At 36.9% G+C, this 27,185-nt stretch overlaps 1 protein-coding gene across 7 annotated transcripts in view; it reads left to right on the forward strand.

The window, feature by feature from the left end:
• Window positions 1-27,185, forward strand: part of LOC129732573 (cytospin-A-like) — a 234,334-nt gene that overhangs the window by 62,498 nt on the left and 144,651 nt on the right. For 4 of the 7 annotated variants that reach the window (XM_055693551.1, XM_055693556.1, XM_055693553.1 and 1 more), the window contains exons 1-3: window positions 1,965-2,141; window positions 23,301-23,359; window positions 23,414-23,974. In XM_055693551.1, the coding sequence (XP_055549526.1) occupies window positions 1,980-2,141; window positions 23,301-23,359; window positions 23,414-23,974 (782 nt within the window). In that variant the 5' untranslated portion in view covers window positions 1,965-1,979. Of the gene's footprint in view, window positions 1-1,962; window positions 2,142-23,300; window positions 23,360-23,413; window positions 23,975-27,185 lie in introns of those variants that run through there. The other 3 variants (XM_055693555.1, XM_055693554.1, XM_055693550.1) reach the window with 2 other exon arrangements.

Consider the following 27,185-nt stretch of genomic DNA (forward strand, 5'->3'; position numbering starts at 1 on the left):
ACAGCTGAATATAGTTTTCATAGTTTTCTAGCACTGTCTTTTTCTTATTTTCAAAAATAAATCAATGGAAAAAATCAAGAAATATTGTTGGGAAAATCAGGAAAAAGCGAGAAATCAAAACTTGATTTTGAGTGGTCATTCTGTTATACGTTTGTATTGCCTTTTTAATGCAATCATTTTATATCCTAAAATTTACAAGCCTTCTTTAAAAATCAATAGATTTTTTTTGCTTCTTAGTCTGAATTCCATCTTTATAAATTTTCTTTATGGTCACTTTGTGGTCTCTTTTCTGTTCCTTTTTGGTCTCTTTTTGGTCTATTTTTTCAGTCATTTGGTCTCTAAAGTTCCTATTTTTGAGTCACTTAGTCGCTGCCAGCTCTGACACAATGATTGTATAAGACTTCAACTTTTGCGTGTAGAATATGGTTTTTACAACAAAACTAATTAAACTGTTACGTGCGACGCTTGACGGTTTCACATCATACGTCAGGACAGCGGGCGAGTTTTCGGACGCGTTTGTGACGTTAGAAGGTCTGAAGCAAGGTGACGGGCTCTCGAACTTGCTGTTCAACATAGCTTTGGAAGGTGCAATACGAAGAGCAGGTGTGCAGAGGAGCGGCACCATCATCACCAAGTCTCACATGATTCTAGGCTTCGAGGACGACATCGATATAATTGGTGTTAACCGTAGAGCTGTTGAGGAGGCCTTTACAGCTCTTAAAGGGAAAGCTGGGAGTATTGGACTTACCATAAACACTGCCAAAACGAAGTACATGGTGGCTGGCAGAGAGCGTGGTAATTCTGCGAGTGTTGGTATCCTGGTGGAGATGGATACTTTTGAAGTGGTCGACGAATTTGTTTATCTTGGTATTCTCGTGACAACAAGGTGAGCCACGAGGTAAAGAGACGGATTGCGACAGGGAATAAGGCTTATTACGGATTGCGTAGCCAGCTTAGGACTCGTATCCTACAGATCCGTACGAAATTTGCGCTCTAAAGGACTCTGATTCTCCCGGTGGCGCTCTACGGACATGAATCGTGGACGTGGAAAAAGGCCGAGAGCGCTTGGGGTCTTCGAGCGTAGAATCTTGCGATCAATACTCGGAGGCAAATTAGGACAAGGGGTGTGGTACAAGGTATACAAACACGCTGACGCTATCGACGAGGATGCCAGGGCAGCGGGTGTAAGGGGAGACTGGAGAGGAGCAGCCCAAGACCGAGTTTTGTGGAGACGTATTCTGGATTCGGCATAGGATCGCAACGATCTGTCGCCATAAAAGTAGTAAGTAAGTTAGTAATCGGTTTGACAGGAAATTTCTTGCGATAAATACGTTTTACTCGGTTTCCTGATTTTTACGTATTAGACGAAAAAGTGTTATTCTCTGAGCAAATCGTGATTTAAAAAAATTTTTATCGTTGTCCTTCGATTTTTAAATGAAGAATAAAAAACCGCTCGAAAGGTCATAAATAACAGTTCGCCCATGTACTGTACATGAGCAACTGTCATTTAACACATTTCGAGCAGTTTTTTATTCTTTATTTAAAAATCGAAGGTCAACGATAAAGATTTTTTTAATATTACGTTTTGCTCAGAAAACGCATCTTTTTCAAATGACTGCTGAATGATAGCTTTAGGACTCAATTGCAGGTATTAATCATAGTAAACAATAATAACTGCCTGCTAGTTATATGATTTGTATCAAACAAATTTATTATTGATATTGATTTCAAAAGAACCAAAGAAAGTCTTATTCTAAGTTTTAATTTCATTAGACTAAAAGACAAACTTATCATTTGTTGCGTCACTCCAGATAGAAACATCATAGCAAACTTGCTATACGATACATCGCAACTAAAGCTTTCTTATCATGAAACATTCTGTGTGTGTCAAATACAAACATTACATGTGATGCACGCAAGGCGTACTGACGTTTTTTCGGTGTTATAGTGTTAAAAATAATAAGTTGTGATTTCACACGATGTCAAGTATAACACAAAAGTTAAGAAATGTTTTCTCGTGGCAATACGATTCATACGAATTTCGAAGTAATCAAATAGTCAAGAGTACATCGAAAGACTTAGAAATGAGTGGAAACAATATTGAAACACCATCGACTAGTGTAAAAGCATTCAAACCGAAGGTATGTTTTGACATTACGATTGGCTAATGATTGTTTTGTTCCGTTGAGTTGTCGTATCGATGATAAGGTGATAAGACTTGGTATCAGATTTTTTATCAATTAACAGCTTTAATCAATTTAAAGAAAGATAACATGAATTTTGCGTGTATGATATGCTATTGCGGCATGAAACAATCCATTTCACTATAGGGTATCGGTCTACTTCGGTAACGGTTTGCTTCGGCAGGTTTTGCATTAGACTGCTGTAGAAAAGCTGCTGAAGAAATCACGCTGCCAAGGCACAGTGGTCGGAAGAGGCAATTTGACGAACTTGATTCATTTGTGCTTATACGGGTGATGTAAGCCAAAGACGATGTTCAGAAAAAATTGACATAAAATGAAAATAAAATTTGTAACGGCCTAATTTGTTTGTTGTCTTTATTAGAACGATTGTTGATTGCATCCGTGTGCTATCCCGACAGAGGAAATTAAGGCATTTTTCTGATGACACAGTTGAAAGCTGTTTTCATACTGAAAATTTGATGGATCATGTCTCCTAAATGCCAGCATCCCAGAACGTTTGTGTGTTGTCAAAACACGGCAACTTTTCATTAGAGGAAGTGCCGGCTAATGTAAATGTACCTACTACCACAGAACGGAAGGTCATCTGTGATACGAAAACTGCTAAGCTCAGTGAATTTTGCAGCGCTCCCTAGGGGTGGAAAGAACGCTTTTTACACGGAAAATAAACAAAATTTATACTACTTTTATCGAAATCAATCAAACACACTGGTATGAATCTGTCGGCGAAAACACTACAGGTTAACCCTGCTAAGCATCTGTAAGAAGGAAAACACATGATTTCTAGGGGCTTGACAACTTTATTTCATGAAAAATATTTCGGATATAGATATTAATATCTATCATTTATTTATCACATTAACTTCCCAACCATAGCGTATAGGACATGGTGAAACGGTTTGATCAACAAGTAGGCACGAGCGGGGAAGCGTTTTTTTATTTTGTACGGTTGAAGACGAGGCATCACCAAGCGACAGCAAATAACTTTTTCTACTTGTTAATAGATTCTTACTAACTAAGCAAATGAAAATCGCAAATTCATGTGTTTCAAGTTGTGAATTGCTTCTAAAATGAATGAATATCAGTAGCAAGGTATGTAGCTTTACCGGATTTATAATTTGAATGCATCGAAATAGTATATTATAAGATGCGATGAATTTTGGTCATCGGTTGTTTTAATAAACAACTTTAGTCTTTGGCATTTTTTTTGCAATATAGCCGGTTGTACTTTTGACATACCGTTTTACTATGTTTCTATACACCAACATCACAACAACGATAATATGACTTCAAAGATTTGATGAGAAAGATTCAAAGATTTGAAGATTCAAAGATTTGATGAGAAAGATTTTGATGTAACTAGAGGAGTGTCTGAAAATGCAACGATAAACACTTAGTAACAATGAATACAATCGAATTTTGCTCGTTGCACTAAATTCGTAGTCCAACTAGTGAAGGACTTTCACGCGTTGGGTTGAGCTATCCAGGTTGCAAGATGACACCGGTTGTTTCTTTTTGTTAGGATTATTAAGAGATTTGCCCAAAACTGAACGCGGTCTAATCCAAACACCGCGCTTGAATCAAAGGCCGCGCTGAGTTGCCAGATGTATGCTGTTTTAATTTGCATCAACCTTCATTGTTAAAGTATCGGGAAAATCTTTGAAGAAATCACTGCTGGAGACAGCGGAGACTAAAAAGGATTACTAATCACCAGAGGAAAATCTATCGCATCATATACTCACTTTGTGGTTTCTGTTTCAAGCATTATGATATCAATTTATGTTAGATTAATCTGTAAACCTGGCACCCCTGCTGTCGCCTTCAGTGTGCTGCCAGAATCGAAGTTTGTTTTGATTTTGGAAAGGGTTGCCAAAGCAGGTATATTTAATTTTAGCTGTTGTTTAGTGTCCCAAAGAAAATAAAATCGACTCTGCAACCAAGAAGGGCATTTGGTTTCAGAGTTGCGGTTTATAGCGCGGCGAACAAGTTTCAGTGAAACTCACAATACTAATCACCTATTGGGTTACGCAGTGTCTTGCCCCTAGCATTTTTCAAAACAGCTGACTCAGATACTGGCATAGATGATTGTAGAACTGTTCCTTTATTGTTTTTCAGTAATCTACTCCTTTTAACTGTGAAAATAATCAGATTATTTACACGAGTTACATAAAGTGAGAGTCGCATCTTTTGTTTCAAGTCTCTAATTACCATCTCGTTTAGAGTCCTCTTAAAGAATATTCGTATATTACGTAACGTGAAATTTGGCAATTTTCAAAACCCCCATCAACTAAGTAACGCAAATTTGCATGGTGGTCTTATGCAGTGTAACACTTCGCTGGATACCTTTCCTCCACCTCTCCCCTGAGCGCGTTATGTATTATACGAATGTTTCCATATATGAACGAACGCTAGAGGTAAGGCACTATTGATATACAATGGTGATTCGCTTACCAGTTGCTCCTTAGTCGGGGGTTTGTTAGTTGGGCCCTCATCCATCTTAAAAGCGCTCTTATGTCAAAATGGAACGACATTCAAATGCATGCAAGAAACCCGAAAAGTGGATAAATGATAAAATAAATTTTTATAATTTTTTTTTAATAATTTATTTAGTTTATTTGTCATTGATTGTTGATGGTTACCTTTGATTACTCGAAAAAAATGACATTGATTACTTCGGAGTATTCTCAGGTTACGACGCATTTCGATCCTTTTTAAGTGTTCTGTAAGGTTGTCACTTTCGGTTGTCAGCAAAGATACCAGATTTGTCAGCAAAACGATGATTTGTTTTGAATAGCAGGTATGTGCGGTATTTTTCAATCTCCATCCCGCATAATCAATAACCATAAACGGATGATATGGTTTAACGATACCCCATACAGTCGAAACTATATCCCGAACTAGTTGTTAGGCACGTTTTATGGTTATTGATTATGCGGGAAGGTTAACTTAATTTTTTTTCCCTATGACTTTCTCAAAATGTGTGCAGATTTTTACTGATTTCTGCCTGCTCGAGCGCATTTTTTCGAATCACGATTAGATTTTTATCAGATTTAAAAAAAAAAGACTGCACAATGAAACCGGTACCTCTTACAATCGCATCATTCGTTGCTCTAGAAGCTAACCTGATTTTAATTACCCTCATTCAGCTTATTTTTATTTAAATGGCATGTCGCATGTCACATCAATGAGTAGAAAATCTATATTCTCCAGAATGGACTAGAGTCAATCGGCAAAACATTTAATATAATCTTATAAGAGGATGAAAATAGTTTATAAATTTCATTTTCGAATAAAAATGTGATTCATTTATTATAAATATTCGGAAAATTTGCGTTAAAAAATCCATCTGTGCCAGATTTTTAAAAACTCAAAGTACTTTCTTTAATTGAAAAAAAAAACTCACGAGCTGCATTTTAAATTTTAACAATTTTCAAAAATAGCCGTCTATGACACATGGTACAATTGTAAATGGAAGAATTGCAACATTAACGTTTTAAAACGCACGATTTTTCAATAACATTGATTGTTGTTCGTGTTTCAAATCAACATTTGTCGATTACGATACCTTCGTTACACTATTGTAATATGACAAACTCCACAAATGTGAATAATTGCGAATTTTACCCAAAACGTTTTTGCATCGAACGTAATAGATTGTATTAAACGGGTTAAACTGTTGAAATAACCGTCAATTCAAAACATCGAATAAATTATGCCACATTATATCACTGGCAAAGCGGCATAAACGTACACGACAAATAAATATTGCCCGAGAGCACAGAAAATTCAATTGTCATTTTTCAGTCCTTTTTGTGTGCACTTTCTGTTCGATCATATACCTGAAGTTGACCTTCCGTTCTGTGCTACTACTGATGTTGCCCGCTACTGCACAAATGCAGCTTTTTACTAGATGAAGTACTCCTACACCAGCAGGCCCTGCCCTTATCGCTGCCGCTGCCACTGCTAAGTAAGGATTGTTGTAGTCGCTGTTTAGAACTAATATGAGCGGTTTCGACTGAAACAGGCTCTTTTATAAACCAAACTGTACATTTCAAATTACTAGGTCCACAATTCTGTCGACCGTGCTTGGGAAAGCAATTATATAACGACCAATCAGATCATTTGATATTTGCGTTCCAACGCGGATTGACTATTTTCAATAATATAGTTGCTTGTCATATTAGGCTTGACAAGGTTGGATTGACTATTTTCAATAATATAGTTGCTTGTCATATTAGGCTTGACAAGGTTTGGTTACTGAAGAAAACGATGATTCAGTACATTCTGAGACATGGAGATGAAGTCAAATTTATAACTATTTAAAAAAATATTACTCTTAAATTAGGTGTTTTATCCTGAAAAGGACAATTTGCTGTTTTTCTCAATATCGAATCATATGCCGATCACATCATCGCGTACTGACAGTACGAATTATGTATTCCTTTTGATAGATAACACAGTGGAAAGCTGTTACACTCAAAACTAGACGGCTCATGTATTTTGAACGCCAGCTTTCCAGACAGTGGTGCGTTGTCAAAATAAGGCAACTTTCCATTGGATGCATTTACTACTGCCCGCTATCGCTTAGAGACAGCATTTGACTAAAAGAAGAGCCGCTGCATAAGCTGGTCCTGCTACAATCGATGCTGATACCCGCCGCAACTGTTGCGCTAGCCGTTGCCATGTCACAGCTGTGGCCGCTATCCACTGCCATCCCAAGTAACCAAAGTTCGGATAAAAGTAGAATTCTTAGACTACTCAGCCAATCTAACGATCATGAATAGAATTCTAGTCAGCTTAATTTTTAAGTAACCAACCGTACTTTCAAGTTCGCATTTGTTGAATAACACAGTGCAACAAAAATTGATTTTTTTTCTGCCTTGGCTTCTATATATATTTTTTTGTGTATTTTTATGCAAAACTAAATATCCCCGAGTTTGAACATATTTCAACTTAAGGGGAAACAATGGCGCCAATTTGAATTTTTGAGAAACCGGTAATTTTTTATGTTTTTTCGACGCCATTTTGTTTTAAGAACAAATATCAAAATTTTAAGAGTTTGTCCACATATTAGCATCTTTTTACCAATCTTTTGAAGAAAACAGATCTTAAATCGGACAAAAACTGAGCTCAAAACGGTGATTCTACGAAACCGGTTTTGGCATAGTTTTAGTATATTTTACAAAGCAAATAATATTGAATATTTCTGAGCATAAATGGTAATTCGCTAATATCTTAAAGTGGTAGTCAAATTATATCTTATTTTGAGTAAAAAAGTCTTAGAAATCGAATGGTAGGTGTCTGATCTACGTAAAATGTCAGCAGATAAACCTATTTTTGTTTTGTAGGGGAATTGAGGCAAAATCGACATTTTGCTGACATTTTACGTAGATCAGACACCTACCATTCGATTTCTGATACTTTTTTACCCAAGATAAGATATTATTTGTATACCACTTTAAGATATTATCGAATTACCATTAATGTTCAGAAATAATCGATATTATTTTGCTTTGTGAAATACACTAAAACTATGCCCAAACCGGTTTCGTAGAATCACCGTTTTGAGCTCCGTTTTTGTCCGATTTAAGATCTGTTTTTTTTTTAAAGACGGGTAAAAAGATGCTTATATGTGGAAAAACTCTTAGAACTTTGATATTTGTTCTTTAAACATAATGGCGTCGAAAAAACATCAAAAATTTCCAGTTTCTCAAAAATTCAAAATGGCGCTATTGTTGTCCCTTAAGTTGAAATATGTTCAAACTCCGGGAAATTTATTTTCGCATCAAACTTCATCAGAAAATCATACATAGAAGCCAAGACAAAAAAATTGTTGCACTGTGTAATCTTTGAGCAGCATGCAAAGCAGCTTCTAAACCGAACTAGAAAGTTCACATTAAGTTCGGTTAGGTCTCTGAACAGAGCGCTATTCAGCTTGAAAAAAATACTTCATAATACTAAATCAATTTGCCATTTTTCAATTCCCTCACTCATCAACATAAGAACATAACAAGATCTGATCGCTCTGTGTGACAGAGACGAATAACTGCATATACCGAGTTGTGCACATTGAGAATCATATGTTGTGGTTTACACTAACGACAAGCAATATATCGTAAAAAGGAGAGCAAAGAGAGTGAACCAACACCGATACTTTGTTATTCTCATACTGACGACGATGTCAACGTATTTTAGGCTTGCTTTATATGTATTCAAAATCTCTAGAGGTGAATTTTGTCATCGCTGCTTGGGACACAGGGAACTCTCGGTGGTGTCCGAGAAATGGATTTGGACCTCCAAAAGATTTGGGCAAATTGCTCAAGGATGAAAGCATCACGCGAAAACAAGTGTCTAACGGGAATTCACAGCTTACATCCGGATTATTTTTTCTTTTGACCTGCACATCCCTGGGTATCTGAATTCACAATTGGTTTCCTGTAAGGTAAGAAAAGAAAGTATTTAGATAGAGAAAGCCTTTAAGCACCCTAATATTACCTATTGGAACCATAGCTTTGTTTTCTTTTTGCCATTAATTTAAATAATAATGTTCCGATGATAATAAAATAAACCACATTTCTTCATTGTTTTTAAAAAGTAATTTTTTATCACTAATCCTGAAGCAAACTTCACTTTCGTCAAAACAGAGTAAAGCATCAGTCAGAACTTTACATGAACTTTGAAGTGGAAATGAAGTACGACATAGACTTCTTCTGAACGTTCGTGCTGATTAAAGGTACGGATAAAATGCTAACCGAACTTTAATTTCGGGCGGCTTTGAGGTTCACGTGTGAACTTTATGTGAACTTCAATGTTCCAATGAAGAGGATTAAGCAGCTTCTCCTGAACCTTCGTGCTGATTAGAAGTACGGATAAAATGCTAACCGAACTTCAATTCTAAGGGTTTTGAAGTTCACGTGTGAACTTTATGTGAACTCTAAGGTTTCAATGTTGAGTAGTAAGCAGCTTCTACTGAACTTTCGTGCTGATTAGAAGTACGGATAAAATGCTAACCGAACTTTAATTTCCGATGGTTTGTGAAGTTCACGTGTGAACTTTATGTAAACTTCAAGGTTCCAATGAAGAGTAGTAGGCAGCCTCTACTGAACTTTCGTGCTGATTAAAAGTACGGATAAAATGCTAACCGAACTTTAGATTCCGGGTGTTTTGAAGCTCACGTGTGAACTCTATGTAAACTTTAAGATTCCAATAAAGGGGAACAAGCAGCTTCTCATGAACTTTTAAGTTGCTTTCAGGTGTTGACGGTACTTTATTTAGAATAATGTTCGGTTTATGAGTAATGTGTCTTGTTTGTTCAGCAAGAAAGTTCCGCGGAACCAAATCCGAACCTTATGTGAACTTCTAAGTTCGTTTGTTAAGTGAAATTCGAACTTCTGGTTGCTTGGGATGGGTATTCGCTGCATCGACACTCACCGCGAAAGATGAGTACCGGTATCGATACTTTCTAAACGATGCTTTTTGAAAAAAAATTGTAGGCCTGATACCGATACTATCGAATATCGATACTCCTTCAACCGATACTCCGATACCTGGTTACTTTTGTCAGTATCGCCCATCCCTACCAAATAGCACATTTCAAATTAAAAAAGCAAAGCCTTGGTGCTACATTCCGATTCGGAACTTGACCTTCTGTTTACTATACACAGACTTCGCAGCCAACTGTTGAGTGCACAGGACAATTGCGGGGCTAGCGCTACGATCCTACTGACACTAACAGTCTCTCCTGAGCCGAGACTCGAACCTACGGCAACTGGATTGTTAAGCCACCATCGTACCTCGAGACCAGCTGGGGAGGCTGGCACATTTTAAATTACTAGGTCTAAAATTCTGTAGAATATTTTGCACAAAATTGTTCAAGTAATCGAATTTTATATTGTAATTAAAAAACTGCCGAAAAAATAACTAGTAGAACTGTCATATAAATATACTTTTTATTATAAATCTGTAATCGGTAATTGTTGAAAACCACCATGAAATTGACTCGAATAAAAAACCGCATACGAAAACATTATCGTCATGTAAAAGATATCCTGGCAGTGCACTGGCTCAAAATCATCGACAGCGCCAATTATTTAGTCATGTCGCTTGCATTATAAAAAGGAAAATTTACTTTACATCAAAAAGTACTCGTACATTAAAGTAGATTTTTATGCATTTTTTTACGCAGATTTCGGAATTTGCGCGTTTTTTCTTTTGTGCAGGTTTCGGCATGTACGCGAATTTTTTAACATTGCAATTTTTTTGCACGAATTTTTCGTCATTTTTTCACATTGCAGAATTTACGTAGATTTTTTTTCACACGTTTTTATGAGTTACGCATCTCTCGCCTGAGAAGCGACTTTGGCGTATTGATATTTTTTTCAATATTAATCTCTGTTTTTCCTCTACAATTTTGAAGACCCTGAGCCACAACCCCTTCCCCCTGACCTTTCCAATCAGCTCCAGACCCAAGTGTCTGTTTCTGTTTGAAAAAGTCGTCCCCATTGAATTCATTCCATGGCTGAAGCTCACCAGTCATGTTGTCTGCGGTCGTTTTCCACTTGATCGAGCCAAGATGGCTCGCTGTGCGCTTCTTCGCCTCGTTCCTATCTGGTCGTTTTCCAGAATCATTTTCACTGGGCTGTCGTCCCACCGTAGTATCCCGAATTTCGCCATTTAAACTATGAGCGATCCTCCCAGCAGCTGATGCAACTTGTGGTTCATCTGCCTCCGCCACACTCGATCTTCCATCTGCACTCCACCACAGATGGTATGCAGCACCTTCCTTTAGAAAACCCCATATCATTCCAGATTAGGGTAATGACCTCATTATAGCAGCCCTCTAACATTTCGTAGTGCTACGCGTCAAGCCCTTCAAAATAGTCGTTTGTTTCCAACTCTACCTCTTCAAGTGTAATCGCCACATTTTCAACTGGTAAAATAGAAAATAGTCGCTCGGAGCTGAGTCTGGCGAATATTGAGGGTGGGCTACCAGTTCATAGCGCAATTCCTTTAGTTTATCGGTCGGGTCACGAGCAGAACGAGTGGAGCGTTGTCTTGGTGAAAGAGCACTTTTCTCTGATTATTACCTTTTTGGGTGCTTCGGACGACGCTCACCAGGCAAAAGCCGCTTGGACTCAGGAGTGTTATTGTGGTCCCATGTTTAATACATTGTCACGGATCGCCGAAAAAAATTGTTTCTACTGCGCGTAATCAATGCCAGATTCTCCGTCCTAAGTTTGATACAATGTTTTTTTTTTGGTCAACTATCAAGGAACAGCAGCCATCGCGCGCACAGTTTCATTATGTATGAACATTCATTAATGATATGACCAACGCGTTATTCCGAGTTGGCTATGATCATAACTAACAAGCTCAAGTGAAGATGTTACGGTCATATAGCTTCAGGGTGGCCAGCGAACCGGGAAAAAGCCGGGAATTCTAAAATGAACCGGGAAAACCGGGATAAAGCCGGGAATTTCAATACGAAACCGGGAAATATGTCATGTTTTTTAAACATTATTTTTTATTTACTACATGCTTGGGATCTGTTGTATAAGTTCAACACGCTATACATTTTCTGCCATCTTTTAAACACTGGAAGACTCAAGGAACCATTCAGTTAGTCTCGGGGTAAGATGCTGGAGTAACAAGCCAGTCGTCATATGTTAGAATCTCGGCTAAGAGAGACGACCGTTAGAGTCAATTTTTCCCTAATTTGTCTACCTTCTCATTCGCACTGATTAGGGCTTCAACAGTAGGGGGAATAGGGGCATAATGAGCACCCTAACTTGATTGCTTATTTAAGCATGGAAAACGACAAAAATTTAAAGCTGTCTTCAGTGCAAAACTTGAATTTTCACAAGGTGAAAAACACAAATTAGATTCATGCATCAAAATCTAGTAATCAGTCGATGTGTAGGGCACAATGAGCATCCCACTGGAGCAGAATGAGCACCCACGGGGTATAATGAGCACTCTTACAGAACATATCTTGAAACTGTGTAGAAGTACAACTAATGGGCAAAGTTTGTCGCGGGATGCCGTGATACTTGGCGGCTTGTTTCGTGAATGTCCCGTCGGGCCTTATGGTGGCCATTTCTGCCTGCAGTCCCTTTTTTCTGACCGATTCGGTTCGCACCATCACTGTAAACAAACACTGACTATGAAAACAGGCAAACACACAAGTCTACTAAGATGAATTTCTGGTAAGTTTATGTGAAAGGTGTGCTCATTTCACCCCACCTGAAGGTGACCATTCCACCCATATCGAATTAGTTAAAGTTAACATGAGATTTTAACACTAATTATAGCTTAAAATCAAAACTTCAATGATGGTGAAATTTGGGGTATGACCCATACGTCATATTGCTGTGTCTACATACTTGATTAAGCCATTTAAACGACCGTTGAAGCTTAGTTTGTAGTGCGCAATAATATTAATTTTTCCAACATCAGGGAACCAAGTTGATTTTTTCAATATATTTCCATTTTTTAAACAGACAAATCACTTTTATTCTACATAAAGAGATACTGTAGTAACTACGGAAGAGTACCATATACCATATTGTATTAAAGAATGCGTAGTTTCGTATAAGAGAGGGGTGCCCATTTCGCCCGTGTGCTTATTATGCCCCTAATCCCCCTAAGTGATGATCAAACATCAAAACAGTCATCACTTTACAGGATCAACGTCTAATGTCATTTATGCCTGAGTTTGTTTCAAAGTTATGTACTGAATTATTCATAATTGATGTAAAAATATTCTTTAAAAAGAAACAAGATTCGAATCGTAGGTTACAAATCGCCTACAAAAACCTACAAAGCTCATGGAAGGTTAAAACTTCAAATTACTAAAAAAATTTTGAAGGCCAGTGAAGTCAAGAATGATTCCAATTTGGCTTTATATTTTAACTTGAAATAGGCAAAAACTAAACTATGATGCTTATTACGGGATTCACTTCACGGGTAATCAGAGTGAAGTGAACAAAATCCTATTACGGGACTCACGTAAGTGAGAAAAACGTCGCAAAGTGATATCTGCCGCGGAATCTGGGTTATTATGAGTATCATATCAGTGAAGTGAGAACGGAAAAGCAACGTTTCCCGTGGAATTATTTCACGACCATTTTAAACGGTGAAATGATTCCACAAAGATGACATAAGTCTTAGGTGCTTATTACGGGAGTCACTGCACGGTGAAATCAAAGTGAAGTGAACAAAATCCTATTACGGGACTCACGTAAGTGAGAAAAACGTCGCAAAGTGACATCTGTCGCGGAATCTGGGTTTTTATGAGTGTCATATCAGTGAAGTGAGAACGGAAAAAGCCTCGATTCGCGAGGAATTATTTCACGACCATTTTGAACGGTGAAATGATTCCACGAAGATGCCATAAGTCTTAAAGTTGATTGATTTGTGATCTAATGTAAATATTGGATTTATTCTTCAGTAACGAAACGAATCAGAATTTGATCCGTGCCTTGAAGCGGCCAAATTTTCATTTTTTGCCCGATGAAAAAAATGCAAAATAGTTCAGGAAATTTTCCATAGCGAAAAAAAAACATTTTTTTTATGCCGAATGTTTTAGAAATGCAGAACACGTCAAGATCTGGTGTTATTTGAAAAAACGGAAAAAACTCATTTCACTTATCCTATTCTCAATTTCACTTCACTGTCAATCTCACTGATTTTTGTCACCTCACTTGAGGTGGAATCGGGAATAGGTCTAAAAAGTGAAGTGAGGGTGAGAGTGAAATATATTTTACCGTGGAGTGACTCCCGTAATAAGCACCTTAAAGTTGATTGATTTGTGATCCAGGTGCTTATTACGGAATCACTTCACGGTGAAATCAGAGTGAAGTGAACAAAATCCTATTACGGGAATCACGTAAGTGAGAAAAACGTCGCGAAGTGACATCTGCCGTGGAATCTGAGTTATTATGAGTGTCATATCAGTGAAGTGAGAACGGAAAAAGCGACGTTTCGGGTGGAATTATTTCACGACCATTTTAAACGGTGAAATGATTCCACGAAGCTGCCATAAGTCTTAAAGTTAATTGATTTGTGATCAAATGGTAAATATTGGATTTATTTTTCAGTAACGAAGCTAATCAGAGTTTGATCCGTGCCTTAAAGCGGTCAATTTTTCATTTTTTTGCCCGATGAAAAAAATGCATACTAGTTCAGGAAATTTTCGATACCGAAAAAAACATTTTTTTTGATTCCGAATGTCTTAGAAATGCAGAACACGTCAAGATCTGGTGTTATCTAAAAAACGGGAAAAAACGACTTTCTGGGACTTAGACATTTTTGAGCTGGGAAACAATCTCATTTCACTTGTCCTATTCTCAATTTCACTTCACTGTCAATCTCACTCCACGGAGGTGATTTTTGTCACCTCACTTGAGGTGGAATCGGGAATAGGTCTAAAAAAGTGAAGTGAGCGTGAGAGTGAAATATATTCCACCGTGAAGTGACTCCCGTAACAATCACCCTAATGGTAAATATTGAATTTATTCTTCAGTAACGAAACGAATCAGAATTTGATCCGTGCCTTAGAGCGGTCAAATTTTCTTTTTTATGCCCGATGAAAAAAATGCAAACTAGTTCAGGAAATTTTCCATAGCGAAAAAAACATTATTTTTGATGCCGAAAGTCTTAGAAATGCAGAACACGTCAAGATCTGGTGTTATCTAAAAAAACGGAAAAACGACTTTCTGGGACTTAGACATTTTTGAGCTGGGAAACAATCTCATTTCACTTGTCCTATTCTCAATCGCTCTTCACTGTCAATCTCACTCCACGAAGGTGATTTTTGTCACCTCACTTGAGGTGGAATCGGGAATAGGTCTAAAAAAGTGAAGTGAGCGTGAGAGTTAAATATATTTCACCGTGAAGTGACTCCCGTAATAAGCACCTATGATAAAAAAATATCTAAAACCATAAACAAGTAACGCCTCCACCAACCACCAACGCCATAGGTGTCGATGATTGTGTGGTGACGTTATCCACTCACACTCAACCAAAACTAATCTAGATTCAATCCTCCAGAGATTTTCTGACTCGAAAAATCTCTAGATTCTTCTATTGCATGGGAAATTGAAGCCATTGGTGCCGGACCGTTATACAACGGGCCGTTAGTTAAGATTTTAGTTGGAGTCGCCTCCCCGGGTGTCGAGGATCGACACAATAGTGGCGGAAATAGACCGACAGAAAATAAGCAAAAATTAAAAAAAATCGTAGCCTAACCCATTCCCGACGGGTGATGCCATATGGCATCCCCTGACATTTAAACTTTATTTGAGTTCAACAATTATACTTGAAAATTTGCACGACGATACTATTTAGCATTGTTTGAGAATAGATTGATGTTTTATATGCAATGCAGTTTGTGTTAATTATGCATATATTTGATTAGTATTAAGAGTTTAAAGTTCATTGCTTGAGGTGAAAACTGATTTTTCTCCACCGGGAATGGGTTAAGCTCAAATTCGCTTGAGAAAATGTCTTGAGGCCAGAAATTTAAAAAATCGATTTTAAAGAATTTACGTTTCAAAGACCAGAGGCAACAAAAATAATTTAAAATTCAATTCAAAATTCATGAAATAGTATTGTAGAGGCTTGAAAATGCAAAATTATTCGCTTAAGATAAACCTGGAAAAATACCACGTAAGGATAACAATGGTATCAAATTATTCCTTTCTCTATTATCGAGGCAATGACTGAGCCTCAAGAGATCCTTAAGAAAACGGAAAAAATATTTTGAACGACAGAAATACACACAATTGTTCATAATTCAGCTCACAATTGCCATGAAACGTTTACAGAGACTAGAAAAAGATAATAAATATGTTCAAATATTTCTGAAGCTCTTAGATAAAAGTCAGCAATCAGATTTTAATTTAAAGTTAGAAATGCACCAAAAACATAAAAAAAAATTCAGTTATAATTCAAAAGTAATAATAAATAAGTAGTAATTCAATTTTCTTAAATAGATTTTTGTTGAAAATTCGGAAATTTAGAACGCGGATTCAGAAAACACAAAACAAGCTTCTTATTGAGCTCAAATTGTTTCTAAGTAGCAGTAAAATTGTATTGAAGCCTGAAAGAAACTAACAACATCAATGTAAAATCAATTTCAAAACCAAATCTAGAAAAGTGTGTGCAAAACTTCATTCTCAAACAAATTTAAAATTGCCAGAAACGGCTATCATTGCAGTTTCAGGCAAGGCGAAAATATATCTCGATTTGCAGTTGCATTCCTCAGCCACGAAAATTCGAAAAATCAATAGCTTATAATAAGTTAGCCCTTTTGAGAGTTTTGAATGAAATAATAATAATACATATTAAAATCCAAACTCTCTCACAAATTTATTTTGTCTATGAATGAACGTGGTTGAACTTTTATATTTATGCGTTTTAAAACCGGGAAAAACACCAATTTCTAACCGGGAAAACCGGAAAAAACCGGGAATTCGAAATTGGAAATCTGCAGGCCACCCTGTATAACACGATTCCACGATTTTTTTTGGGTATTTTCGATGTGACTGCGCTATTTGGTCTTACTGGACGTGGTGCATCGGTTGTAGAGATACGGTTACGATGAAATTGAACAAACTACTAATACCTTTAAAAAAACAATGCTCAATCAGAACACATAATTCATTTTTTCATGGTAACCAAAATAAACGAAATTGCGTCACTACAAATGTAATAACTTGAGAACAACGTTATGACATGTCATGGCATTTTGACAGTAAAGCTTATGTTAGTTGAGGTTGCTATAATCGAGTAACCTCAATTATTTTGGATTTGCAATGCTACCTCTGTGGTAGGCCAAAGACTTGTCAACCCATGTAGCACCTACTCTACATAAGCTAGTGCTTGAATGATGAATTGAAACTGTCAGTTGAATTTTCAAGTCCGGGTGCGAGGATAACAATGTGGCAGTTAGTATTTCTTAAGAACTTTAGGTTTTTTTTTTCTTGAAATCGAAAATGCTTAGCTTGTGACTCTACCAGAGTAAAAAAACACAGCTTCCGTACCTACCGTCAGTGTTGTGTGTTCTATTTCGAGAAAGTAGTAAGAAATGCTACTTTGATGTGTTTGTAAGCATTTGCCTTCCGCACATTGATAAACCACGAAAATCAGGGGATCTGGTAAAATGAGATGTTACTGAAGGATTGGATGGAATGGATCGTGTATCCCATATACGAAAAGGCGGCAAGCTGGATATTATAACCTACCGTGCAATCACGCTGCTAAGCGCTGCCTACAAGGTAGTCTCCCAACTTCTATGCCGCGATAAGCTATTGCAAAGAAGCTCGTGGAGCAATACCTGGCGGGATTCATGGGGCCTGGCCACCGCGGACCATATCTTGGTGCTGCGGCAAGTACTCCAGAAATACCGCGAGTACAACGTAACAACGCACCACCAGTTCATCGACTTCAGAACAGTGTATGACACAATCGAACGTGATTAGCTATGGCAAATCATGCACGAGCTCGGGTTTCCGGAAAAAATAACCCGATTGATCAGAGCGACAATGCATAAAGTGATGTGTACAGTACAAGTTTCGGGGACGCTCTTGAGTCCTTTCGAATCTCAGGGTTGTGGCAGAGTGATGGGCTCTCATGTCTGCTTTATGACATGGAATGTGTTATTAGAAAAGCTGAGATAGACACGAGTGAAACGATCTTCAGGAAGTCCGGACAGTTACTTGGCTTCGCTGATAACATTGCATTGGCATTATGGCACGCAACTTTGAGACGTTGACAGAAATATACAGCAGACTTAAGGTAGACCCTAGAAGACAATCGGATCGGACTAGTCATAAACACGTCTAGACAAAATACATGAGAAGTAGAGGCTTGAGGGAAGACTCTGTTAGCCTCCCACCAAAGATTCTAACCACAGACGGTGACGAAATGGAGACGGTAGATAAGTTTGTGTATTAGGGTTCACCAGTGACCGCCGTTAATGACACTAACAAAGAGAAAATAGACGCATTTTGATCGGAAATCGCGTTTTCTTTCAACTGCGGAAAACGCTGCAGAGCAGAATCGCGCCAAATGATCTGGAAATACGCGAAAATTTAATCGACCATTTTTGATCAAGCATTCCAATGAACGTATGGTTTTTGCTGGAGAACCACGGACAAATTAAGAAAAACGTGTATTTCCCTAAATCTTATTAATTTTTCGAGCTTAGATTAGAAATAACTCGAAAACCGATGCCTTGAGAATGTTAACTACCAAAAGCTTTTTGATTCAAAATGACTCTGCATCTTTTAAAATCATCAGAATACAAATATTTTGAAAAATGTTTAAATTTGAATTTTTATTAAAAAAATTAATCTACCTTAAAAAAATATTTTTCATTTCTCCATCCTGGACTTTTTTTTAAAAGTTGCGTATTAACCCGTAAAGACCCGGGACGGAGCTTGTTTTTTGGAAATGCTCGTTCTCAGCACTGGAACGGCCGATTTGGGGAAACTTGGAATTTCATTCTAGGGGAATAGTTGCTGTAAGTTTTGGTAAAGGTGCCATCCCCCTGCACCCCCGTTTCGTGAGACGCAAATATGTCTGTGTTTTTTCTAACTTTTCAAACAGATTGAGCAAACACTGGGAATTTTCATACGTACCAATTGCTCCATGCATCAAATATGTCAGGTAGATGAAGTATGGTATGTAAGTGTGAGTTTTGGAGTTTCCAAATTATTTCAGTACAAAATCACTAAACTACGTATTTTTCATAAAAATTCAAACAACAAAACCGTTATTCAAATTTTAGGCTTTACATTTTTGCGGTAAGGTCTCCTGAATCCATACGCGATGAAATATTTATTTTAGCATGCAAACATTTTGAGAAAAACGAGTTTAAATTCACCAAAGTACGTGTTTTCATGGAAACCTGATTTTCTCAGTCTCCCACGGTAGGTTTCAGCTTAGCTCTTCAATTTTCAAGTTCTATATTTTTATAGTAACGTCGTCTGAATCCAAAGATGGTGAAAGATTTATTCTAAGCATGCACAGATTTGCAGTAAATCGATTTTTCATAAGAATCTGTTTGAAAAAGTAGCAAAAAACACAGACATATTTGCGTCTCACGCGAACGGGGAGGGGTTCAGAGGGGTGATACCTTTACTAAAACTTAGAGCAACTGTTCCCCTTGAATAAAATTCCAAGTTTTCCCAAATCGGCCGATCCAGTGCTGAGAACGAGCATTTTCAAAAAACGAGCTCCGTCCCGGGTCTTTACGGGTTAACGTCAAGTTTCTTTAAAGAAAAAATTAAAAAAAAATTCAACTTTTTTTAAATGGAAATTTAATATTAATTTTTAATTTTGTTTGGTCAAAAAAATTTGTTTGTACAGTGTATATTTTTTATGATGCATTTTTTATTCCCTACAACTAATTCTCAGACAGTTTTTCCATACAATCAACGGTTTCTGGGCTACAATGTTTCGAATAAAACCAATGCCAAAAGGCATACGCCCTTTTAGAATATAACTCATGGGTGTAAAAAATCTCTCCATCTGCGAAAAAAGTTCAGTTTGCTAAGCCAAATACGTGTGCAAAGTTTCATTCAAATAAAAAATGGTCGAAATTCGACCATAGGACATTTGGCGCGATCTTGCTCTTTAATCAAAAAAATTCGCCGCTTTGCAAAGTTGTGTAGGACCAATATTAATTGAGCAAAGGTTAGGCAGATAACTACCACCGTATTGGTGAAAACGTTGCATGATTCCTATATGTACACGCCCAACATGAAATCCGATCAAAGCGCTCGGGGATATTACGTCACAAAGTTTGTTTTGAACAGCCAAGTGTGTTCATTTCTGTGAAGTTAACGGAGTGCATAGGACTTAAAATGCCGTTTTACTCAATATAATCATGTGAAATTTCACAATACAAGATACGGAAAGAAAAACTACCAGTTAGCATGCATAGTTTTCCGTGGCATGAACCAACCCGAAACGGGCTCAATTTTGTGGGTCTCAGTTTTCAGCTGATGCAAAGTTTGCGTGTTCCCAGCACTTCAAACCAAAGAGTCGAGTTTTGTCGGTCATCGACCATTTCTTGTTAAAAATGGTAAGGCAATAATAATTTTAAATACTAACTGTCCTACTATCAATAAAATTTTCAGCCGTTCCAACTATTCTTACGCGACCTAAAAGAAATCCGTCTGATACACGTCTGCGAGCTGGACGTAAGGCACAGCTAATTAATAGTTGGTTGAGATAGAATATTATATAGTTGGTTGAGAAGAGATGGGCTGGTGAAACCATCGTTCTCGTTACTTGCATAAACATCAGATTAAAACACATGAAAAAAACATTGTAAGGAGAAAAATTAATATGCATAAAATAGTTCAGATGAGATACCACGGTAATTTTCGAAATCGTTGTACTATTACAGAAAGAAATAGCAAGAAAACTAGGCACTTGGAAATTTTAAATTGAATCTTTTTATGTTGTGTATAACCCGGATTTTATCAGAACTTTTTTCGTTCCTCTTTACCAGATGTTTATAAATTGATTTCTAAAATAACGGTTAAAAATGCTTTTCTCAAAAGTTGTATTTATTGCTTTAAATTCTATTTCATCAATATCTACCAGTGCGTTGTGATGAACCATGTACGTTGTGACGTAGAAGCTTTAAGCATCAGGTTTGTTTACTATGTTTTCGTTACCAAGACAATCAAACCCCTTCTTTCTCCTAACCTGTCAATCCATTATCGTTGGTGTGGGACCACTACTTTATATTTGCTGTGATGTGTGTTATTAGTTTCAATTATTTGTGAAGTAGAAATTTGATTATACTGACGAGTGACTTCATGTTCAATTGGAGTCACAAATTTAAATTCGAGTAATTAACACACTCGAACCTCCTGAGAGAGTCCTTAAGCTTTTAAGCAATTGCAAGTAACATAGGGTAACGCTTCAATTCGGTAATTTTTTATTTGAGTGAAACTTTACACAGCTGTTCCTGTAGGCTGAAGAAGTAATTTTGTGCTGTTAGTATTTTTCACTACTAAGTTTTGAAAAGTGCTTATGTAAAACTGGTATTGATGATTAAAAACTTTTTGAAGCCAGTACGGTTGGTTTGATCGGTGTTCTACATAGTAGTTTTGGTCTTTCGAAAAAAAAAATTACACTTTTGTAGATTAACAACAACACAACCGATTTGAACAATACTGGTATCAGATGAACGGGCTAGAGTTGACTGATGAATAATTATGGTTGAACACGTAGTTCAAAAGTTGTGAAAAGAGAGTCATATTTGAAAAAAAAACTACTATAAATAATCGAATCTAAAATGATATTTTATCGAATGATATATAATCAAGTCTATAAATAATTTTATTATGTCTATATATAATCAAGTCCAACCTCAATATAAGTGCAGTGGCGTTTCGATTATACAACGATCAAAAAAAATTTCGCGTCATATATTTGAAACATAATTTTTCATGTTATTTGCATGTGTTAATGTATGTTCATATGTGTTTAATGTTATGTTTCAAATGCTCGGTATAATTCAGGTGTTGTCTACCAAAAATTTGTTATTTAGCGTTGTAAATAAAACCAGCAAATATTATCAAGGTGTATTTTTTTCCTGAAAATTGAAGTGTTCGTGTGAATCTATTTAAACAAATAATAAGTTTGAATGAGAAAGGCTGGGTCTCACTGCTAGGTGGATAAATTTGGGTTTTTTAGTATGTCATTTCCGATTTCGCTGAAGGTTTTCACAATTGTTCATTTTTGATAAAGAGGTCATTTTATGATATCAGTTCTTCATGTAGACTCGCGAATGGAGTTTTTTGTATATAATAAACATTAGAAACTTAGAAGACATGTTAGGAAACTAATTTAAGAAGGCAAGCGGCGTCAATAAAAGAACAGGTTAATTGTGCAGAGTTTATTGATAATATTTAGATCGAAGAACAATAGGTGACGACAGACAAGAGGACTATATAATCAACGTCATATTCAACGGCTACCCTTTTCAGATCTTCTGTTATTAGGGTAAGTGTTGTAAATAATTTCCGGAATTGAGCACGCTTCTTTTTATCAAAAATGACTTGCATGATAGCCATTAAGTTTGGCAATTTCGAAAATATATTCCAGTTCTTTTTGCTTAGCTACTTCACTTAGAGGTAAAGTTTTCATGCGGTGGATCATATGATGGAAAGATGTCATTTTATACTAGGAGGGATGGTTTGAAGCGTTAGGTATTACCCGTTTTGTATTCGTGGGTTTTCGATAAATTTCAAAAAGTTAGCCCCTATGAATATTTTGGTTGTAATCAACAGCTAAAATTATTTTGCATCATTGGAATACAACTATTCTTGAAAAAAAGCTCTAAAACTCAACCTGAAAAGAAAATGCTCCATCCTCAACTTTATACCGATAGCTTAGTTATCTATACTGATCAAACAAACTGTTTTGGCTCTAGAAGAAAAAAACAGGATATTTTACTTTTTAGTTTTTTTCTCCATGTTCAAACATTTTTGTTATTTCTTTTCTCTTGAAAAAAAAAAAAAAAAAAAAAAACGGTGTACATATATTCATTTGTAAAGATAAAACTACTATCTACAACTTTGCCTAAGATATCACACAATAGCACAAGTCCTCATCAAAATTGGTCGTGGGTAAAAGAATATACCTATTCTAAAAAAAGTTTCAGCAAATGGAAAATGATGGATTAACGCTCTCTCTACCAAGGTTACTCTAGAATATCACACGTTTGGATGCAAAAGGCCTTTCGACATAATTATCAATTCTACCCAATATGCATAAATATTTTCGCGAACAATCAGTACATTGTTCAAGAATATATTCATGCATTTTGAGTAGCACTGTTGAATATTTTGAAAGGCTTTTTGAATCCAAACCTGTGGTCTCCTGGAGTAACTATGTTAGAGAGAGAGTGAGAGGGAGAGAGAGAGAGAAAGTCGTTACCCTATGTTATTTGGAATTGCTCTATATTAATCAAGTGGGGTAAACAAATCATTAAGACCGATAATAATTTGGTTAGTTATTGGTTATTGTATCATTCGATTTTTCATGATGATATTTTCTCTATCTATCGTCTAGGTCATACACTCTAAAGTATCTCGAGGGGCGGTATCCAAAATATCAAAAGACAAACAAAAGTATAAATACTAAATTATAATGCTGCAGGAGAAGTAAACTGTTCTTTTTTACAGGTTGAATCACATTTTAGTGACACGAAATTCATCAGCAACATCGGGACAGCTAAACGCAGCAGCATCGCTGCTTCATATTCGTAGAGTACCATCCAATAAATCTCTTTTATTTGAAGCCCAAACTGAATCAACTAATAGGAAAAATAGAGCAACAGTTTTGGAGTCCAATGATATAACCATTCGCAAAAAAGTAACAAGTGGCGCAATTTTGCAAAACCGTGCCAAAAGCTTCATTCCATCAGAGTCTGTTGTAAACGCCCAAAAGAGGTCCCTGTTTGCATCTGCTCGATTTTCAACAAAACTAGGTGGTAATACAACGGAAAACAAAAATATCGACAAATCTAGTCAGTATAAGAACCAGTTGCGCATTTCGCGCAAAGCGCCACCTGTGCCCGATTCCGCTTCCAAATTCTCGTGCAATATAAAAATTGAACGCAACAAGGACAAGAACCATACTGAATCGATAACATCGAGCAGTGAAGCTAAGCACAGCACGATTACTAGACGACATCCAGTAGGTATCAAACGCCAGCCTCTATCGCCTACATTTGGAAAAGAAGGGTAAGAGACGGTCTATTATGTTATTTTAGTTTTTTATAAATTCATTGAATCGGAATAACACTTGCTGCTAGCAAAATGAATGACACACTTCCTTTATCAGATTTCCACATAGCATTCAGTTCATTTCGTACATAGCTCTGTGTTTGGCTTCATTCAGCCTTACAAGTTGCAATTGCAAAATGACATCACAGAGGGGATTAAAAAGAACCCTGAATGGATTAAAACTACTTATCGTTCACCTTCAGGAGGTATAAAATAGATAAACTAATTACATTCCTGCGCATTGCATAGTGCGAAGCATGCTTCATAGCTTACGGTTTTGTAACACTTAATAGATTTCGATATTTATATAGAGCCTTTTGCATAATGACTTTTATTTTAATTCGTATAGATGTTTGTGAAATTATTTTAGGATTACAGGTACTAATCAATAGAACAATCGCTGCGTGTAAAAAAGGAGAAGGTCATATTCGTGAATCTTTTACACGAATTCCTTAACGCGAAATATAAAAATATTAGGGTGGGGAAAAGTGATCGATTTTCCGGAACCAAGTTTTTGTTTTTGGTTCCATCTAAGGCCCCAAACAATCTTAAACTTACTGGAAGTCGATTAGTTTTGCCTCCGCTTGGCACATTGCATTTCAAATTGTATGAAAATTTACTTTTTTGCACTTTCCTATCTAGAGAGCTCAGTAATGCTTTATTTATGCACTACATTACGTTAAAGTATAGTGTTATAGATACCTAACAACGAAAACATTGAAGAGTTAGAATGTCCCTAAGAGAGATATAGCTGTCAAAAGTTGGGTATGTCTAATTAAATGCGTATCGGCGTCAATAATAGCGAATTTCTTCATTCCGCTGGGTCGGTGCATCGCCCAATTGTTTAGGAACTAAGCATGTGCTGTGGTGGGTTAAAACTGACAAACTTTACGGTGCGCTTCGGGCAACACGCCAGGTCAATACTGGGTCAAAATCAAGCGGATAAAAAAGGGGTTTGACAGTACAGTATAAAGTTCTTTTTTACACGATTGTACGTACCGTGCAAAAAAAAACGTGTAAAAAACGCGTTATTTGGAAAAACGTCGTAAAAAAACCGCGTTATTTGGAAAAACGTCGTAAAAAAATCTCGCAAAACCAAAACCGTGTAAAAATGAAACTGTGTAAAAAACAGCTTATTATAGTCTGTTACCATTACTGTTACTATAACAATTTTAGGCGAAGACGAAAAATCGTGCATAAAAAAACGTGTAAAAAATCAAGTTATTTGGGAAAACGACGTAAAAAAAATCGTTATTTGGAAAGTTGTCGTAAAAAAGAATCGTGTAAAACAAAACCGTGTAAAAAAAGACTTTACTGTAGTTAGGTCAAAACTGGGTGAGCTGGGGGAATAAGGATTTCGCTATAAGATTTCCATCAAAAGTTCTCTCGTATCGAGTTTATACTCTCAGCTGGATCGAGCAAACAGAAGTAGGTTAATATGCCAGTCGCAGGTATGACCTACAACCAGGCCTTAGACGCGCTTATGCTATTGCACTGGGTTTGTATGTGACATATTTCCGGCTCCATTTTCATTTCAAACCTATTGTGGTCCCATTATGTCACATGTTATTTTTGGGTCATGAAAAGATGGCGTTTTTTCGTAGGCCTGTACAACGTGTTGCAGAGGGTACTTTTGATTGAAATTGACTGACGTACACTGGTAGTGTTGGCAGAAAAAAATATTTTCAGCATTTATTTCGTTCTACTGAGAAAATACTTAATAAAAATACTTTTATAAAACTGCAACTGCAATGTGATGTTCACCACAATTCCTCATTTTTCCTCAGTCGCACATCGGCAATATGCAACACTCAACACGGTTGCATTCTTGGTATCTACTTCCACACGAGAACAATTCGATTATCTTCCTTTCAATCCGCAACACGATAGGATACATGATATACTGTTGCGTTTGTAAAAACTCCATCGGTTCGGTTTCGCTGGTAGCCAACATTAGAGACAAACTCGTGATTGGATAGCCCCTGCTTTCCATTTGATTTTTTGTAAATTTTTTCACTAGTTTGCAGTTGGAAAGATATGCCAATTATGATACCAAAAGATTAAAAAAAACTTCAGCAATCAATTAAGTGTTCAAGACCTGTTTAGTAAAAGTAACATTCCATGCATTCAAAACGACACAGGCCAAGTACAATTTCCGTCGTTTTTCCGTCATCAATATGTCTTGGGTTCCATTTGGTCTCGAGGTACGATACTGGGTCTAGGCTCGGGAAAGGCTGTTAGCAAATATCTTATAATTATATTTGCTGTTAGTGTCAGTAGGATAATAGCGCTAAACCCGCAATTGTGCTGTACATTGAACAGTTGGTTGCGATGTCTGCTAATAATAAACAGAAGGCCAAGTTTCGAATTGGAATGTAGCACCAAGTCCTCTTTTTGCTTACCATTTTACCCAGACCGTAGCCCTTCGCATTGTAATTTCTACCAGACTCGCGAATTGAAGCTGCATATGAAAAACTCAAACCGACACTTGCGGCGAAACTTATTTTTCACGATACTTTGAAGAAAAAGTTTAACTACAAACGGCTATAACTCGAACCACCGAATTTCAAACGGCCGAAACACAAAAGGACGAATCGGGAATTTTCAACTATTTCGTGTGAAACTGAAATTGTCCGGGGCGCATGCAGTCCTTGCACGCTACCACTCGTTCGGACGTACAATGCTGGACATGAGTAGTAAAGATGGTCGGGTTTGGCTTTTTTCAAACCCGTACCCGACCCGAACCCGAGAATTTTTTTCGATCAAACCCGAATCCGAGAGTTTTTTTTCGATCAAACCCGAACCCGAAAATTTTATTTTTGTGAAATCTGAACCCGAAACTGTCAAACCCGAACCCGACTTGAACCCGAAATTTTTTTTTTGGGGCTCGATTTTTTATACAAATTTGAGGCTGCCCTGAAGCTTTGAGCCTCGAATGGCATTGAAATGTTAGTGATTTTTACAGTTGCATGAAATTAAACATCATTATCTTATAAAAATACTTATTTGATATAGTCGGGTTTCGGGTTCTCAGACCTAAACCCGACATTTTCAAACCAGAAATTTTTTTTCCACCAAACCCGTACCCGACACCTTCAATAATTTTCAAACCCGTACCCGACACTTTCAAAAAATTTCAAACCCGACGGTTACGGGTCGGATTCGGGTT

Source organism: Wyeomyia smithii, chromosome 3 (assembly GCF_029784165.1).
Source record: "Wyeomyia smithii strain HCP4-BCI-WySm-NY-G18 chromosome 3, ASM2978416v1, whole genome shotgun sequence".
In the NCBI taxonomy this organism is placed as follows: Eukaryota; Metazoa; Arthropoda; class Insecta; order Diptera; family Culicidae; genus Wyeomyia; species Wyeomyia smithii.